General features: G+C 42.0%; 1 protein-coding gene across 9 annotated transcripts in view; it reads left to right on the plus strand.

Moving 5' to 3' along the window:
• MCF2L2 (MCF.2 cell line derived transforming sequence-like 2) overlaps positions 1-19,550 on the plus strand; it is a 3,251,461-nt gene extending 3,231,911 nt beyond the window's left edge. For 8 of the 9 annotated variants that reach the window (XM_069618638.1, XM_069618642.1, XM_069618640.1 and 5 more), the window contains one exon: positions 17,860-19,550. In XM_069618638.1, coding sequence (XP_069474739.1) covers positions 17,860-17,966 — 107 coding nt within the window. In that variant the 3' untranslated portion in view covers positions 17,967-19,550. The remainder of the gene's footprint in view (positions 1-17,859) is intronic. The other variant, XM_069618639.1, reaches the window with a different exon arrangement.
• Positions 19,551-20,513: the final 963 nt, after the last annotated feature.

Consider the following 20,513-nt stretch of genomic DNA (forward strand, 5'->3'; position numbering starts at 1 on the left):
TTCAGAGATAGGGAAGAGCTTTCAGTCATTGTACAAGATGGTGATTGCCCCAACAGGATGTGTTCTAAAGTCAGGAAGAAAATGTCTCACCCATTAACAGCTTTTTGCACTACAGAAAGGGGGTGAAGGGGATGCCTTTCTGGAATAACGTGGCGCCCTGACTGACATTTGTGCTCAAATATGTAAACATTTACACAATTTGGATGAATTTCTAAAAAGCTGGTTTTCCATATTTTTTAAACTAGTTCCTAAAGGTACAAACGGGCATGTTTTGGCCTTGTGGGCTCATTAAATCGGCTGGTAATTTTCAAATAATCCAAAAGTGGCTTAAATCGTGATTATGCTTTAGCAGATTGTAGAAACTAGACATGCGCCCAGCTTGAAATGGCACCTCCAAAAAATATGTCAAACAAGTAGATATGGGCCCTTGGTTGGCACTTTGGACCACACATGTCAGACAAATGCCATTTACAAAATTTACCACTTCCCCTGAAATGTGAGGAGAACTGGGTTTGTATTTTCGAACGCAGCATTGTCTTCTCCATGTCTTAGTATTTAGTATTTAGAATTTATTTATTTGTACAGCGCATCAAGACCCTGGGCAAGTGAGTGCTTGTGTTACGTGTTATAGGTTCATAATATACATAAAGATATGTACAATAAAAGAGAATTTACAGTAATATACAATGAAAGTACATAAACAATGGCAGTGAATATACATATCTACAAATGCAGAGGCGTACATACAATAATGTCCTTACAGGTGGTGGATATGTTAAAACTCAGTTATGGTCCCCGGATCCAAGCTTTAACCCTCTTCCGGAATATCAAGAACGAGGGCTCAGCTCTAATGGTTATGGGGAGCGCATTCCATTTTTTAGCAGCAAGGACTGGGAAACTAACTCCACCCGCCCATTGTTGGTTAAAACGCGGTATGGTGACACAATTAGCCTGATTCAAGGAATTATTTGCATGAAAAACGCAGATTTGCGCGCCTTTCTGCCCGAAAATCCCTGTTTGAAGTATAGGGATTTTTAGGCAGAAAGGCACACAAATCTGCATTTTTCACGCGAATAACTCCATGAATCAGACTGAATGTGTTTGAGCTGTTCTGCTAGGTCGTAATGATATGTGACGTGAAAACGTGTCACAGGTATATGGGTGCCTGATTGTATAAACACTTATGTGTTAGTGAAAGCGTTTTGAGTTCAGTTCTTTGCTTGATGTTTAGCCAGTTTAAATTCTGTCTAGCTCTAGAAATGTGGTGTTTCCTTGGGATATTACATGCTGATCTAACTGCAATATTCTGCATGACTTGCATTTTGTTTATATTCTGTTGGGATTTTCCTAAGGAAAACGCGTTACAATAGTCTACGGCTCTTGCTACTGATATACAATTGGTTGTAAATAGGTAGGGGCGGCAGGCTGTAATAAGCTTACATGTGTATGCTGTGGCCGATGCTAGGGCATTAGTTTGTCTCGTGAGAGATAGTGAGGAGTCAATGTATAGACCTAATGTTTTCACATCATTTGCTACCTTGATTGTGTTTCCGTCGATAATGAAAGTTTTGAAGGAGGCATCTAATTTATTCAGTTTGGATGGGGAGCCGAGTAAGAGTAGTTTGGTTTTATTGTCATTTAGACATAAACCATGTTTAGCCATCCATATTTGTATAATACTATAGATGTCATTCAATGTTTTGCTATCTACAGCGTAATCACCAGTGATAGGGATGAGTATCTGGGTGTCATCCGCATAATTTGTATACATGACATCCAGATGGTCAAGTAAATCAAATAAAGGCCTGGCGAAAACATTGTAGAGTGTCGGTAACACACATGATCCTTGTGGGACACCACAGTAGACTGGCGAGTGTAGGGCTGAAGCAGATGGAGCAAAAACCCTCATGGATCTGTTACTGAGGAACGATTTGATCCAAGAGTTAGCTTGGTCGGAGAAATGTGCAGCAGAGGAGAGGTGCTTGCATAGTATATCATGGTTCACAGGTCAAATGCCTCAGATAGGTCAAGTAGTAAAAGCAGGGCGGATTTACCTTTGTCTTTTAAAGCCTTGCTCTGGTTCTTTAGGTCAATAAGTGCTGTCTCTGTCCCATGTCTGGGTCTAAAGCCTGACTGTCTTAGACCTAGTAAATTATTTGTTTCCAAGTATTGCTGAATTTGGAGATAAGCTGCTTGATCCAGTGTTTTCAGCGTGAAAGGGACAGTAGTGATCGGGCGATAGTTAGATGGGTTGGTAGGGTCCAACGTAGATTTCTTTAAAGTGGGAGTACCCATGCATCTTTCAAACTAGTGGGCACGATACTAGAGGCAAATGAGGCATTGATGAATGTGGTAATAAAAGAAGCAAGTGCAGTTGCGGCTTCTTTGATTAACGTAGCTGGGCAGACATCACCTTTGCAGTTGGATGGTTTGAGCTTGAGAATGATCAGCTCTACTTCTTTGGTAGATAATGGTTTAAAGTTGAATTGTGGCGATACAGTGGTGGGGGAAGATTCTGAGGTATGGTATTATTGATTTTTTTTCACATTTATTTTGTTGAGTAGCAGAGTAATTTTGTCTTGAAGCGCGTTTTGTATGTTGGTATACCATTGGGTGTCCTTAATACAAGGGTCAGGTATAGGGGCGGGTGACTCAAGTTTTTTTAGAATGTTCAAAAATTCCTTAGTGCTTGAGTTCGCTTTGACTATGCGGTCATTGAAGTTATCTTTTTTAGCTTGGACAATGGCTGTCTTATAGTTAAATGAAGCCGCAATGAAGATATCTTTATTTTGTGTGGCAGGGGAGTCTTTCCAATTAGTTTCTGCTGTGCTTTCTCTTTCCTAAGAGTCTTTAAGGGTGGTGTATACCATTTGTTAATATGTGCCCATGGTTTGGATTTCTGTTATTTGAGAGGGGCTATTGTATTGATAGCTTTAAGGATTGTTTCATTGTATAGATTCACTAAATCAGAAAGGTCCGAATGGGTGGTATTAAGATGAGTTATTGGGCATAGTAAAGGTAGCAAATGTTCTAAGGTAAGGTTATGTTTACTTCTTGTCATTAACGCTGGGGCTTTAATAGGAATAGTGAGGGATGCGGCCTTGTCAATGGGGAAGGTAATTAGGTGATGGGCAGTCCAGGCACATGGTGTGTTGGCCAGTACCTTGATGGTACAGTTAAGGTCCACTAACCAATCTAGAGTGAGGCCTTTATTGTGCGTTGGGCTGGTTGTGCAATATGTAAACCCAAGCTCAGACAAGGTCTCCTTAAGGGGTGGATGCTTTCACATATTTTGGATCATCAATGCCTAAGTTAAAATCACCTAGGATTATAACTTGGGACTTACATTTAGTTTTGTTGGACAGTAGTTGAGATATGTCATTTGACAGTAAGTATTTCGGCGGATGGTAGGTGGTGTTTATTGATCACTCTTAGTTCTAGCAACGTTTTATAGATGAGTGCAACACCACCACCTCCTTTGTTCACTTAAGTTCTTTATTACTTGAATTTCTTCAGATGGATTATTTGTCAGAGGCATGACCTTCTACCTTGGGAAGAGGGCAGAGTATTCCAGCCCTAGCTTGCGTCTCTTAGCTTCAGATCATGTTCGCTGAGTCCAGTGTGGCAGCTTGTTGAAAAAACTCTACGTTTCTCAATACAAAAGTATGTGACTGATGTTCTGGCACTGCATCTGTAAAGAGAAATAATCCTCTGAATTGCTTTGTCATTTTAGGTAAGATTGACTTTAAACTGAATACAAATAAGAATATCAGGCCCTAGAATAACAGCAGTTGTCCAATGTTATGATATGCTAATTTAGTTGGTGTCACCATGTGTTTGTTACCTTACTGTCTCACCTTATGCAGATACCACTTGAACCTATTGCTTCTTGTAACTGCGTGTCTACTGTTTTCCGGGTGCTCTGCTGGTCCGTGGCATATGGTTGATCAGTGCATGGCGTGTTCTGTCGTAAGGGGAGGTGGCTTTCTTAGTAGCCATTAGTTAAACCAGAGGAGCCAGTCTTTTCCAAGTCCTCTGTTTCTTTGAGCGGGACAAGGTGTCACTCCTGAAGAGCTCTTCGTACACCCCGAAGGTCCTTTCATAACATTAAGGAAATGTGCTTGCCTGCAATCTCAGCTCTTGTCTAAGATAACTCCTCAAAAGTTGCTGCGCTATTCTTTCAATTTTATCTTGACATGGCATCCCTCATTAGACATTATACGTAACTTATATTGACTTATGGCGAAATGGCTATTGGAAAGCCCAAAGAAGAAGGTACTATTTGAAGGTGGATATTTTCGTAGATTAACCTTTCCTACAGCACTCAAGGATTTAACCCTTCACGGTGAACTCACAAACACTATGTCAGGCCCAAGACACCAGAAGGTGACATTGAATCCAAATGTGCCTATTAAGAACCTTTGTAGGGCAACTAAATATGCTATTCTACAAACCCATTGTAGACATTACTCTTTGAATGCATCTTCTTGTAAAGGTGATCTCTTTTTCCAGAATTTGCTCCTAAAACCATATGCGGGAAGCCTTACCATTCATTAGGGTTTTCATCCCTTTTGTTCCATACCTGAGAATTTGATACCAATGGTTGTGAACAGAAGATAGCTAGACCCAGGAGTAAGATAAATGGACCTTAATGGTGGCTCTGTCACACTTAGTCCCATGTTCTCTTTTTCTACTGAATCTTGAAGAAAACTGTTGTTGGCATTCATCATGCAAATGCGAAAGTTTGCAGATGTAAATGAACACTGTAATAGTTATATTATATTTTCCCTTCCTGTCGTTGCATCATCAGTTCTTGCATCTTTCAACAATTTTTGGTGAAGTCTTTTCTATTCCAGTCCACTTCAACCCTGCAGGTCCTGTCAAAATCCCTGGCAGTAAGGGCGTAGGAGACTCTAACATTCTGAGGGGCGTTGGGGCCGGGATGTGGATACTGCAATTTGTTGGCATGTAGGAAAACGCACAGAGTGTACTTACACCAATTGGGGAGGGTTGGCACAGTTGGTCCCCAGTGAGAATGTATTTATTTATTTAAATATTTTTTCATTTGTTGAGCACACTAAACCCTGAGGCATCAAGGCGCTGGTTACAGAAAGTGCAGTTTTGTGAGACATATAACAACAGTACAGACATAGAGATCATAACATAAATAGTTAAGAGCTCAGGGCCACACTTAATTTGGTGTGCTGGGAATGGGTAGGTAATAGATTATAGGTCGTGCGAGAAGAGCCAAGTTTTGAGACATTTACAGAAGGTCCAGAATGAGGTTTCCAATCTTAGTGGAAGTGGAAGAGCATTCCAATGTTTTGTGGCCACTACCAGGAAGCTACGGCCCCCTGCTTTTTGCCGTTTTAATTTAGGTATGGAGAGAAGGTGGAAGTGGGAGGCCCTTGTAGGTCTGTTAGATTTCTTGAATTTTCTTGACAAGTATATGTGGGCAGTGTTTGCCAGGCATTTGTGGGTTAGTGTGAGAGTTTTGAACAGGATGCAATCACGAATGGGCAGCCAAAGAACACTTCTTCCAGCTGATGGTATGTGGTCTTTTTCTGGGATATTCAGTTTGCTCTTAAAGCATTATTTTGTATGGTCTGTAGTTAATTGAGGTTGCCAGTGGTGGTTCCTGCGAAAAGGGTGTTACAATAGTCTAATCTAGAGCCATTGAGGGCTCTTGTTAGCGTAATGCAACTGTCCGTGGTGAGGAAGGGTCTACAGGTATTGATAAGTTTGGTTGTGTAGGCCGTGGACGAGGCAATAGCATTAACGTGTCTTGTTAGTGAAAGGGAGGAGTGCAGGTAGGCCCCCAGGGTGTTCACTTCTTTGGAGACTTGGATGGTGTTACCGTCTATGATGAATAACTTATATGCTCCGTCAAGTTTGTTTAAGAGGGTTTGTGAGCCAATAAGGAGAAACTCAGTCTTATTGTTGTGAAGGCATAGCAAGTGTAGGGCCAACCAGACCTGGATGCTTTGATAGTTTTTGTTCCGTGAGTTGGACTCAGTGTCGTAGTTGCCAGAGATGGGTAGTAGGATTTGGGTATCATCCACAGTGTAGGAGATACCCAAGGAGTCGAGGAGGTCAAAATGAGGCTTTGTGAAAATATTGTCTGGTGTAGGTGAGACACAAGATCCTTGAGGGACACCACAGGAGACTGGAGCTGGAGGGGCTGATGCAGAGGGGGAGAAGACTATCATTGTTCTGTTCGAAAGAAAGTATGCGATCCAGGTTATTGCGTTAGTCGAGAAATGGGCTGCAGAGGAGAGGTGTTAGCAAAGGATTTTGTGATCCACCAATAAAAAGCAGCTGAGAGGTCAAGCAGGAGGAGGAGGAGGGCAAGTTTGCTGTTGTCTTTGAGCTCATCCATTTGGATTTTTAAGTCTAAGAGTATCGATCCATTCCGTGACCGGGACGGAATCCGGAATTGGCACAGGACAAGAAGATTGTTGGCTTCAAGGTACTTTTGGACTGTGAGTAAGCTGCTCTGTCCAATATTTGAAGTAAGAATGGGACAGCTATGATGGGGCGGTAATTGGTAGAGATGTTGGAGTTGAGTGGTGGCTTCTTGAGGAGACAGAGGTCCCAGGCGTCTTTTAGGTTGGTAGGCACAGTATCAGTGGAAAAGGAGGTGTTAATGACTGATGCAATGAACAGGGCTTGCTCTGTTGCACAGTCTTTAATGACCGAGGCTGGACAGATGTCACCTTGACATCTGGATGGCATTAGGCGTAGATAACTTTGGTAAATTCTGAGTCAGAGATCGGGGTAAACTCAAACAAGTGGGTATGGTGGGCAGGTGGTGCTAGGGTTTGGTCTGGCAGTGCCTCAATGGCCATTAGTTTTATTTTTTTGGCCTGGATTTTTATTTGAAGTGATTAGATTTTATCCAGTAGAGCATGTTGAATGTTAGTGCACCAGTTGAGGTCTTTGAGACAGCTGGCTGGAGGGGGAATTGGTGACTTGAGTTCACGCAGTATCGTGAAGAGCTCTCGGATTCCTGAGTTTGCTTTTTCAATTCTCTCATTGTAGGCGACACTTTTGGCTTGGAGTATATAGAGGTTTTGGACAAGGAGGTGAAGTCGTTTTTATTAGCATCTGAAGGATACTTTTTCCAGGTAGTCTCAGCTGCTCGCTTAGATGAGTGAAGGGCAGTGGTCGAAGTGAGCGGGAGTGGTCGGGAGCGGTGCTCCTCTACTTTCCTAAATTACCATTTACAGCTCCTATACTTTTAATTTAAAAAGAATCCGTTCCGAAATGGTTTCGTTTTAAAATAAAAGTGTAGGAAGAAGTTGAAACTTTCACTTTCAGTGCACTGCACTGAACGTTCCCTTAAACAGCAGGTGCAATTGTCTGGGTGTGTGTATTGTGTGTGGGAGGGGACGTGATGATGGGGTTTGTGGGGAGTGGGTGCAGGCCAGTAGGGAACATAGTTCCACTACTTCTTTTCGTACACTTTGACCGCTGGTGAAGGGTTTTGAGAATAGCAGTGAACCAGGTGTACATGTGAGCTGTGGGCTTGGCTTTACGTTTGCTCATAAGGGCCACTTTATCAGTCGCCAGTAGGAGTAAATGGTTGTATAAATCAACCATTGCTTTAGGGTCATTGATAGAGGGTTGGTAAGCTGTGCGGGGCTTCAGTAGCGGGAGGAAAATTGGCTGGTGTGATGTTCCAGGCATTTCTAGGGAGGGTGGCCGGTAGAGGTTGTAGCACAGAAGTGGGTTGACTACTCATATTGATAATATTGTGGTCTGAACAAGGGCGGGGCACATTGATAGTATATTGATTTTGCAGTTGGAGTCTGCCAACCAATCTAAAGTGCGACCTTTGTCATGGGTGGGACCTCTGATGCATTTGGTGAAGCCCAAGGCTTCAATGGACTTGGCTAGGGCCAGTGCATTAGTGTCTGTGGGGTCGTTCAGTCCTAAGTTTGCATCGGCCAAACAGGCAATCCCCTTTCACTTTCCAGTGTGCTAGTCACATTATCAAAGGTTGCAGGAAGAGTTATAGAGACAGAAGTACTAGACACATTATCCATAGTTAGGGTACCATAAGCATTAACAATGAGAGGAATGTTAGTCACAATATCTTTAGCAGAGGCAGCAGCCGCATTTTCACTGAAGTGAGTACTAGCCACATTATTAGTAGCAAAGTCATCAGAAACATTTTCCCTGAGGGGAATGACAGTCATGTTACCTATAGCAAAGGCAGCAGCAGCATTTACATTGACACAGGTACGTTGGAAGGAGGCATTTATAGCACACGTTTAAAATAATTAAGAATACAATTTACAATTGGTAATAGACTCCAATAGAAACCAGGTCACTACACCAACAGATCATAGGGACTTCTTTAAACATCTTTCATGCTGGGTGTGTTTATAGAAAGTCAATTATATGCCAGCATTGCCCTGCAAAATACATTTTTTATCTTGTCAGTGCAAACAAAGTATTTATTTATTTTATTTATAGAAATTACAGGGAAAGCAATGCACTGTTGGCAATAAAATGGTTACAAAATGTTTAACATTGATTTACAGAGCTAAGGACCAGTGTCTTTAACAATGGGTGAGAGGATGTTGATATAAGACCTGATGATGCAGGGGAGGTAGAAACATAAACCGGGAACGAGGATAGTAGAGCCTGATATAGGAACGGGATACTGGAGAAAGTGCTAAGTTTAGGATGGTGTGGTGAGGGATAGGTGCTGCAGGGTTGTCGTAGAGAGTTAGGGGGGAAAAGAACAGGGAGATGTGGTGCCGTAGAATGCTATAAAAGTGGTTCTTCAGAAAGGTGGAAAGCTAGGAGGTTGGATTTTAAATAGTGTTAGAGTTGTAATAGTGTGGAGAGAGAGCGGAACATCATTCTATAGTAGGGAGCAAGGAGATGGAGAGAGCGGAAATGAGAGGAAGCACAGGAGGACCGAGAGATGGCATGGAGTTGAGCCGAGGATGATCGTAGGGAGTGAGGGGGAACAAGTATCGCAGTATTGCCACTGCAAGAACACATTTTGGGGTTGGCTGCGACCAATGGCACTGGGAGAACCCCTTTTGGTGCTGTCTGTGCCCAGAATATTCGAGCATGCTACACTCAGAACACAATAATGCTGGCTGTGCCCAATATATGCTACTTTGTCTGTATAATTTAACTTAATGCTGTCTGTGCCCAATGTATGTCACAATGCCACTGTAAGAGCACATTCCTGTTGGCTCTCCCCAATACATGCCAGCATGCCACTTTAAGAACACATTTTCATGTTGAATGTGCCCACAATATATGCCAGCATTGCCAAAATAAAACATTGTCATGTTGCCTCGCTCACCTGCCCCTCATAATATATGCCTGCATTGCCTTGTAATCACGATGCATGCCCCCATCGCTCACAAACTCTCACACACATGCAACTGCACTCACACTTGCACACCCTGCTCTCTTGCTTTTACATGTTCTGATGTACTTTTGATGCTTCATCTTCTAACCAGTCACTCGTTCATTTCACCATCTCCACCCCATTGTTTGCACTTTACTCTCCCTCATCCATCACTAAACGGAAAATGGAAGCCCAACTCCATGGCCCTCTACTCTGACCAAGTAATGACCTCCTACTAAACTCTCTCTCTACTTCTCCATCAAACTTGTCTTTGCCAAATGAAATACTGCTTTGGCTACTCACTTTGATACTTACTATCCAGCCTGCTCTCTCACTCTCTATCACCCCCACCCATAACTATGGACCTAACCAATGCAATAGTCATGTCTTCCTGTCAACTTTTTTAAAACATGGACATTTCCTTTGGAAAATGTCAGGAGTACACAGTGTTATGCTTGTGAATATAATGTGAGATGGGCTAGCAGGAGAGAAAAGCATGCACATAGCTTGATGGGCAAATGTGTCACTGAGGCACTCTACTACTGTCCAGCCATAGTGCTCCTAATGTGCTCAACTGACACATGGGAAAATGACTCGACAGGCTGCCTCTAGATGCAGCTCCATTCTGGACATGGGGCACAAGCTATGGCAGTAGCCACTATCACTTTTTTAAACGGACTGCCTTTAATGGCTTAAACAAAGGTGAACAAAATGTCCGTTCTCCAGCCTATACACCTCTTGCAATCTCTACTATTTACCATCAGCGCTTGGAGACTGGCTGTTATCAAAGTAAAGTCCTATACAAGCAACCAACACAACATCACAAGGTAGATATGGTTGTGGAAGGCTTCCACAGCAGGACATCTGTGAGATGATTTTTCCCACCTGGCAGATAGCAAATGGCAAGACAGCAGAGCGCTAGCTCTCCAGAAGTGCCAAAAGACCGGCAGACTGCAATATACAAGCAGGGGTCTAGGAGACACATAAAATCTGGGTGGGACAGGGGACACCTTGGGGACTTTTCTACAGACACAAACCACAGAGTAAAATCTGACAATGTTTTGTAGTCAGTGATGATCATGCACATTTGTTTAAAAAATATATATATATTTTTTTCCAACGGAGCAATCCCATTAAACAACCTTTGTAAATCAGGCCAAAAAAGTGCTGAACAATAAAGGCTGGTCCTGGTGTAGGTAACACATGCTAGCGTATTTGAGAATTTCATGAACGTAGGGAGCAGGACCCCCCACAGTGGCACATTTAACATGTTATCGACTGCAACCTGGTAAATGTGCACAATGCTCGGAATTATAGCAACCGCTGGGGACATTAACAGATGGGCAACTCCGGAAAAACCCTTTAAGGCACTGTTACCAAAAAGAAAGGAACCTGCGACGATGTAATACACACCCCAAAACAAACAAAAGCCGTTCATCTCCTGAAGTACATGCAGTGCAAATGATAGTTCCTTGGCAGTGGTCAAAGTGTATGAAAAGAAGTAGTGGAACTATGTTCCCTGCTGGCCTGCCCCTGCTCCCCACAAATCCCATCGCCCACCCCCTCCCGCACATAATGCAAACCCCCAAACAAATGTGCTTGCTGTTAATGGAGACCTTCAGCGCAGTGCACTGAAGTGCAAGTTTCAAAAGCTTCCCATACTTTTAAGCACTTTTAAAACAAAACCATTCCGGAATGGTTTCTTTTTAAAATAAAGTATGGGAACAGTAACATGTAATAATAAAAAGTAAAGGAGTACCGCTCCTAACTACTCTCGCCCACTTAGACCACTGTTCCTTGGTAAGTCAAGTGCCGTGCCTGATAGTCTGTAACGTCCCATACTTTCATCAAGTTTTTGCTCCTTGTAGCAATGCGTAATAATTGACTGTTCGGCTGAAACACAGTCTCCAACTCCTTATGATTACTGCATATCAAAGCAAATATTATCCCTTCATCATCACATAAAATACAACAACTGCAGAGCCCACGGGACAATGAAGGAATTGGGAACCACCACGAACACGCCAGTACTATTGTGGGCAAACCTTTATGCAGACTTATACATATGGGCTGGCCGCTGGCTTCTTTCTGAAAAAAGTGCCAGAAGCTGCACAAGCGGCAGTGTGCGGTCAGCAACCACTTACCAGAAAGCGTCAACCAACGACCCGATTGAAGATTACACAACCATGCTTTTTTGCGCGCTTTGCCATTTTGCAATATATTACCATGGCCAGGCCACATGTTGCGGATGAGCAGAACAGGCAGGCAGGATGAGCAACAATTTAAATTAAATAATAAATACACGCTCTCTCGCATCATGGACGAATGTGCATGGATGGACAACCCATGGATGGGTCTCTGCCATCCCTGCGCCCTTTCGGAATGAGCAATAAAAGCCAGGCCCAATTGTCGGTGCCATCCGAAAATACATAACAGGGCCATGTTCTACACTGCGCCTTAACTGGCCTGTTGGCCTAATTAATACCCTTCCTAATCTCACGTTACAAATGTATGATTTACACCCTGCCAGTTCCCAATTAATATGGTAGACAGACTGATCAGACTCTGTGAGCTGCCAGCCTGCCCCTTCATGCTCCCCAGTCTGCTACATCAATGTTTAATTGATTACCAATGCCATATCTCGCTCGCCCCTTGGTTCACCTAAAATATGCAGTACCTCGCACACTCTTATCATGCAGCATATTATATATTTATGTATGTTTTTTCCCACTAACCTTTAGCTTGTCTGTGTCGCGCTACAAACGCGAGAGGTGAGACAAAACGATCAGCAGCCAGCAACCACTTGGTAGATGGTATTGTTCATTTATATAGCGCCTATACACAGGCAAGTGTTTCAAAACACTTGAGTTTCACTGCAGCAAATAGGCCGGTGCAGTCTGACTTTGAGCACAAAGCATGTGTCGCTGCCTGCTTGTACTCGCTGCCTTGTCGACGAGGAGACAGTCAGCAGCAGCAGCAGACTCAGGACGCAGCAGGCTGCGCTTCAGTGCACTGCGCATCATCATGTGTGAGTTGGGCACTTGCAGTTCGTTCCCCGGGCGGTGCCCCAAGTGAAAGGCGCATGTGCCTATGAGCAGAGCTGGCATGTAACATAGTAACAGACTTACGGTTCCTCCACCAGCCAGGAATATGCAGCACTGCCGGCAGCACATGATCTCTCTCACTGTCACACCACTGATGAGGCCCACCAAGGACGTTTATCTTGGTAAAAGTTAAAGCACCAGTAGTAGCATTGTGATTTTTTTCACAAAGCGAACATGTGATACATAGAGCAATTTCTCTGGATCAGGATGCATACAAGTGAATTCAAGTCCGGTTTGAGCAAGAGATTCTGGGGGGGGGGGATACATTACATTATATCCCCCCTGCTTAAAATTGTGGGGGGATTTGTCCCCCCTGCACCCCCTACGTCCTACGCCCATGTATACAAGACCACTTTACATTATAGTACATAGTCCATTTTCATATGGAGCACACCGAAAAAAATGGTTTCCTGGTACTTGGATGATAGGTGCAGCTACTAACAAACTGCTGCTCATTGTATAGACTCTAGAAGGAAGAAACCCGAAAACATTTCTTCTGGGATTTGAAGGTACAAACAGACTCACACACTCTCAGTGAGGCCTATTACAGCACACAACAAAAACTGGTCTGTGTGCTACAAGCCGATCTCTGCCGCAAGTGCTCAAACCACTGGGCCATGATATTTTCCCGTTAAGAAATGCAGAGGCTAGCAAACATGGCTTAAATCCAGGGATAGTTCCTTTTTCTGGCTCCAGGTCTGAGTACAGTTTTCACTCTAGTGGAGCAGTTTTTTTTATGTTTTTGATATATTTGGGAGCTCAGAGCTTGCATTATACTTAAACTGAGTAGGTTTTGTGTTAGCAAAAAAAAGGAACAATGCTGTAGAATTAAGGTGGGTGCATGGGCGTATGATTTTTATCAACAATTTACATACTACCCAGCCCCATATTTGCTGAACCGATAAAATAAACTTTAGAGTCTTGCTTGAAGCAAAGAACACATACAAACAAGATGTCCCTTTTGGCTGAGTTTTAAGGGGATCTTGGCTGCCCTTGCCTCTAACATGATTAAGATTTCCCAGTAGTATGTGGGCATCTGATAGGTGCTCACTGGATTGGTGCTCGGGAGGGGCTCAAATAATCTATTTTATTTACTAGCCTGGTCACTGGACATGGGTGTGTCCTCGAAGTGCAGCAGAAAAAGGAATGCGCGATTCGATGTGTCACTCACAGGCTACTTCGCTCTGTCTATAGCAGGCGTTTAAGTCGCGTAAGCTTCCCTGGGGAGGTGGAACTTCATACGTTTGGAGAGAGATTATCTTCGGGGACTGTGAGGGCAGGGGCAAACTTACTTATGTGGGACCATTCTTCGCCAGAGCATGTTTGTGAGCACTAGTGTCAAGTTAGCAGCAAATTGTGCAATTCAAAGCACATCAGACAACTGACACTGCCTCTAAACATGACAGGACGGAAGGACTTGCCAGCATGCTAATGCTGTGGTTGGGATGGATCAACATATTTGGCCAGGATCACACACTTTAGTTAAGCAGTGAAACCAGGATGTTAACCCAGTAATTTAGGCAATTTATCACATACATTCCAATCTCTAGTCAGCACAGATATATGGGCTTTCTGGGTGCACCATAATACAGTATTATAGAGTTTACTTGCAAATTGCACAATTCAACCAAAACAACCCTACATATTAAAGCCCAATATTAAGCCAAAAGAGTATTTTTGTAGCTGTATTTGTCGCACCCTGAAACGGCAGACAAGTCCCACGATGCAAACCTACTTTTCATTGTATCTTAAACTGATAGACCTCATGGATATAAACAACACAGTTTTAAAAAAAAATGCTTAATTTTGTTAGTCACTTTCCCTCTGTGGGCATTCTTGACCAAATGTGGTGCGTAGGGCATTTAACCTCTTTACACATTCTAGTGAGACTCTTCTGAGCTTCAATGTAAAAAGCAGCCATAATTATCCCCTTCACATCTGAAACCAGATGCAAGTGCTAATATACGATCGTATAGCCTAGTTGCCCAATGGACGTTGCAGGTCTGCTCTATGGTGTGTGGCTGTCCAATCATTGTGCTGTGACCGACCAGTGCAACCTCTTTTTGATTGATCTGACTCTACATTTGTTCTCAGTCATTTTCAACAATACAATTGAAAAAGTAAACTGCATTTGTTTTTTAAATGCAGCTTTTACATTTACAATTGCCGTAGAGTAGCACTACTTTATATCTTAACACCTCTGACACTTAGATATGGGGAGGATAAATGATCATGTATCCTCTCCTCTTTGGAATGTGGGGGGGATATAACACCCTCATGACACCCAGTTCCTATGCCCCTGACCGGCAGATTAGGCTGTTCACTTATTTTCAGAAAACTGGCTTCTCTAAAAAGGTACTGGGTTTTTGGTCGCCATTCTGGAGACCCACACTCTGCTTGACAAATTGATATTGGCATTAATATTGCCCAAGCCTCATGCTTACCGTCTTGCTGTGTAACATTTACACTTGTTCTTCTCTCAGGAAAACCAGAAAATACTCAAAAATGTTCCTTGTTACTAGTGTTAAGATTCTCAGAAAAACGAAGATAATGCATCCTGGGTGGAAATGGGTAAACAGATGTCGATTAAGGTGAAGGACATAGGCTGCACATAAAGATGGCCGCAGGGGTGGACTAAGCTACATATGTGAACCACATTTGGGTCAAGAAAGCTAGAAGCACGATTTAAGGCAAGGATTACAGGAAATGAACACCTGACAAAGTTGTCCTGCTCATTGTTTGGCTCTGTTATGTATTTTGCCTCACCATCTTGCTGTCTCTTCAAGAGGCCGTTTTCCTGCGGTCCCATGCTTTTTTTTGAGTCAGAGTTCTTCTCCCTGAATCTATTTTCATTGGAGTTTCTTCATACTTTATTCCCAGGGCTTCTTATTATGTTTTCCTTCCTTTTTTGAGTACATAGAATCACCTTAACTAAAATGGGACCCATGGGTGGTTGCAAAAGAGCAACAAGGATATTTACTCATTTCAGAATATTTAAACAAAAACTTGTATAAAGGGTCCCCTTTATGGGCAGAGGGCTACAGTGAAAAATCGGGGTCAAGTGGATAGTGAGGGAAGCAATGGGTGTGTGCCCCCATACATGAAATAAAATGAATGACTAGAGTGGGTGAACATAGGTAAGAAGATGAAAGAGAGAGAACAGCAAAGAGACATTTCATTTAAACATATCCATAACAGATCAAACAACCAGAAAAAATATATTTTTTATCTTATGTTTTCTAATTTTCAATGACTGTAAAGTGTAAAAGAAAGCACTATTTTAAACTTATATTTTCGAGATTATACTTTCAAACTTTAGTGTTACAAACTGAAAGTTTTCAAACTAAAGACCCAGAAGCCCAAAATCCTCACCTTGTTTTTAAGATTGGTGGGGCAGACACATTTACAACCGAACTAGGATTATTTAACCAATGCTAAAGAAAATACTTAAACAATACTCTCATCAGGGGTAAATATTGGAAGATTGCAAAAATTCAGATTGGTTTTTCGTAAGCAACAAAATACCATCATGAATGGTCTCATGAACAGATTATTTCAGGATCTAGCATGGTATAAAAAGTATGAAAATGCATCGATAGATCTAACCATGGCCTTTGACTCATTCAATTGGAATTTAATGTGGCACAAATTTGTCGAAATGGGGAATCTCTGAGGGACTTTTGAGGTGGATAGTTAGACTATATAGTAATACCTATATTAAAGTTAGATTGGATAGGCATGATCCTTATCCACAGAGATCTTGACTGACACTGGATTTAGACAGGGTTGTCTTTTAGCACCATGCCTCTTTAATTTATATGCATTTTATATGTAAGAGGAAATAATTCATGCAGCCTTTGTACCTCCTAAAATTGAGACATTTAAGTACTGTTGAATGGCTTATGCAGACAATATTATGCTATTCGAATGCACTTGGCGTGGTTTACAGGACCTTATAATGCTTTTGTTGTTTATGTGGATTTTTTCCCCACAGAATTAACACATGTAAAACCAACATTATTCATTTCTCTTGTAAGAAAAAAAACGCTGAATATTCCCAGATTTTAATTCAGGAAAAGGTGTTTTGTACAGACAAATTGATTTACTTGTGGAATACTTGAGGATTAAAGCAGAAAGCTTAGGTAGACAAATGAAAAAGATTGACAATAAATGTGGTACATTTTCTATCCTCCCTTTAATCAGAAATTATGAAGGTAGAGTGATTCCAAAGTAGTTGTATGGTATTGCAGTTCTATCTACATGTGCATTGGATAAGCTGGAATGTATACTCTGAAATTACATAATTGTATTCCAATGGCATTCATAGGATACACATTAGGCCTATATTCTATATCATGTAGAGCAGAATTGAGGCATTTAAATGTATTATATATATTTTTAAATCCTGTACAGAACTCATTTTATGACGATATGAATTATATTTTGAAGAAAAGTCAAAATCATCCAATGATGTTATTTTTTAATGTATTCTCTAGGACCTTGGAATATTTGGGTTTTACATTCATTGGTTTGAACACAAAATTGGTGATTATTAAGGAGGCGTTGTTCTCGAATGATTGGAGTAGAAGTATTGAAAGTATGCATAAATATAGTTCTTTGAACCATCTACAATATCAACATAAGAAAGTCAGTACTCTTCCAATGCCTATGCATCTTTTTCCACATCAAAAGGGATGAATAGAAGTTTTAAGAATTGGTCTGAATATTCTTCCTACTCGTGAAGTGCTTGCTATAATGCCATAATGAAAGAAGGTCCTTAGCCATGCAGACTGGCAGGCAGGCAGTCTTTAATAATCTGTTTACCAAATACCTGATTAATCACAGGATGTCAATACCTTCTCAAAATACTGTGCTTGCATATCTGCTTTCATTAGGCCATCTTCTCCTCTCTGCCCCCAAGGCCCACTTACTTTGCTTGAGCTTGCTATGTGTTGCAAAAGTACTCCAGAAGTACTTTTGCAACACAGAAATAATTTTGCAACACTTACAATATGTGAAGCTGAGGCTTATGAGTAATGGGAGATGTACATTGGATACAACATTATTGTTTTGCCTCCCATACTTTTTATTCTAATGTATAGTTTCTGGCCAAGCCACACAGTAAGGCATGGTTGCCAAAACATTGGTAATCAAGAGAAAACTGTGGGCTAAGAGTACAGGATTTACAACATTTAGGTAACTTCCTCCATTCAGCACCACTATACCAGCTACATCTCAGGAGATTAGCCACACCCTAATGCACGTGGTATCTTGAAACAATAATGTGTCCCTAAATTGGAATGTCACCTCTGAGTTGCAATAAAATACCCATGCAAAGTGCATCACCTAACTACTATGTGTGTATGTGTTTTTCAGCAGACTTTAGTGATACAGGAAAAACTTCTTCGGCTGACCTGGAAGTTAAGGATACAAAGAATGAACTAACGAAAGGAACATCCACAGAACAAACTGTTGCAAGTTGAATAATGTCAACAGTCTGCCTAGTCATGTGACAATTCACATCAGCAGCCACTCAACAAGACACTGTGACAGCTCCGGATGTTCAGAGGTCATGGAAGCCCAAAGAACCCCCCGCTTCGCCTTGATGACTGTTCGTTCCATCCAGAAATCAAATTCTGCAGAAGCTTTCAAGCCCTGAACATATCTTCTGTGCAAAATATGCTGTATTCATTTGTTCTACGTATCTAGTGGCCTAAATTAGGCCTCAAGCAAGTGAAACATTAACAGTATGTGGTTACTTATGAAGGAACTTTGGAACTTTGTTTTTTTTATTTATTATCCAATGATTTTAGTTTTGGACTTGTGAGACTAATAGGGCATACAAGAGAGGGGCGCATGTTGTGGGAACTTTGTTAAAGATTCCCTCACATAATGTTCAACATGCCCTATGAACGCTTAACCTACAACATTGGACCGCCATACATTCAAGAGCAGAGTGGGCCAGCGGAAGTAGGTCTCCCATCCCTGCTGAAGTTGCATTGCACCATCCCTTATTCTGGCAACAGGGCTACATTTACTGCTCTAACATGAATTTTGGCTCCCATTGCCGGTGACACCGTAGGCAGCGGCAAAGAGGCTCACTGGTGATTTCATGAAGATGATCATTAATGACTGTGTTTTGATTCATCACATGGGCAACCAGTATTACTGGTCCGTGGGGTTGCTGGGTAAACCTGGTGTCCATCCATTTCTGCAGATGTGCCTTGTTCTTGATTTACAACAATGTTTTTTTTTTAGCATAGAAAATTGAAAAGGTGACACTGCATTGTAAATAAGCAGGTCTTTCTTGAAGCCAGATCAAATGTTGGCCTTACACAATTAATGTGTTGTTGTACAGTATTTTGTTTTCAAGGCAGATACTCAGGCTTCCTGCAGGGGTGGGCATCTAAGAAGTGCTTTGATAGACAGAAAATCACCATCTTTTGTAGTAAGGGTGATTCATTGCACCAGTCTCTCACTGGTAAACAGTATCATTATTTATATGTGGTGATAAAACTCTATTTGAATTTGATCTTAATGCTATACCTTTACATGCGGTCCATTTCCCTTTCTGTTCTATGCTGTGCCATGTAGTGCAGATACAACCTGTGTACAGTTTGAAGGTTAGCTAAAGAGCTGGTACTTTAGCATGAAGTTCTAAATTAAACACTAGTGCTATTTAAAGTAAGCACCAGCAACATTAAGAGATCCGTACCAGTTGTCTGCTAAATGGAGGAAACTCTAGATAACAGGCTCCTAAGGTTTAAATTACTAAGATTCAATCTGGGCGACCTAGTGACCCAACAATTGTATCGTTTTGTTTTATTTCCAGTCTATGGACTTTCCAGGGCTCCCATATCAGGGCAATGGAATCTTGTCCGAAAGCAAGAACAATGTTGCATCATACACATCATTAGCCCCAGTAGTGGCTAAACAGTATTGAGTGTCACAGTGACAGTTTCAGTTTCATACATTGAAGGCCACAAGAACATGGGCCAGTGCAGACTGGAGTGCAGGTAGATGGCAGCAGGAGAATTATTCATGTAGAGGGAGCAATCGTTGTTGGGTAGAGAATATGGTATTCTCCCTCGTGCTATACTTTCCTTGGAACCAAACCTTGTGAATGCCCTGGCCAGTAGAGCACCAAACATCATTCGGCATGGTAGAAACACTTTCAGTATTGTACTCTCCAGTCCAAAACAACATGGATGAGTGCAGTTTAGCCCATGGGTGCGAGCCAATGGTTTGAGTGGATTTATTGATTGAAGAATGACATTATTTTTCAAACAGCAGTTTGGAGGGGAATGATGAAGAACTAGAAGTAGAATGGAATGCATTTCTCTGTGAAATTCAGTACCCATTGGTTTGATGTTATTCTGGTTGAGACTTCCCCGCAACTGAGGCCAGTAGGGAGACTCCCAGTACTACCTATTTTGCATATTAAAAAGTAACTTTGGGTCTAACCCTAAGTTACTAGGGTAATCCAGATTTGGACCCCTTGCTCACTGTTCTTAGAGAGGCAGAGCTCCACCTCACTGATGAGGCTCACCCAGGCCGAAACACGTGTCTAGGGTTGCTGTTGGTACTCTTGTTCAGAAGAGAATTGCCAAGCCTTTCGGTGCTGGACTGCCCCTGGGCAGGACAAAGACTGATATGCTATGGATATTCTCTTCTGTGAAAGGGATAGGGAGCTAATAAATCTGGTTGAGACTCCTCCTCGACTGAGGCCGGTAGAGAGACTCCCAGAACCCCCTGTATTGCACACGAATTGGACATCCATCCTTCAGCTATTCAAATATGATTTTAAACCATACAGCGTCCAGCTATATAGTGTTGAAACATTGGAATGCTTGTCCTTCACAAAGGGATTCCTCCTGCCTTTGATTAAAGTGGGCATTGTGGGCTGTTGTAAAGTGAGAAACCTTCTATTTGTGGCCCTACCTCTAATACTACTTTACTTGCCTGTCTCTATTTATATCGAGTTTAGGCACTGGGGCATTAACAACAAGGAAAAGTACTGTTATTCCACC

Source organism: Ambystoma mexicanum, chromosome 10 (assembly GCF_040938575.1).
Source record: "Ambystoma mexicanum isolate Mex_15411 chromosome 10, UKY_AmexF1_1, whole genome shotgun sequence".
Taxonomy (NCBI): domain Eukaryota; kingdom Metazoa; phylum Chordata; class Amphibia; order Caudata; family Ambystomatidae; genus Ambystoma; species Ambystoma mexicanum.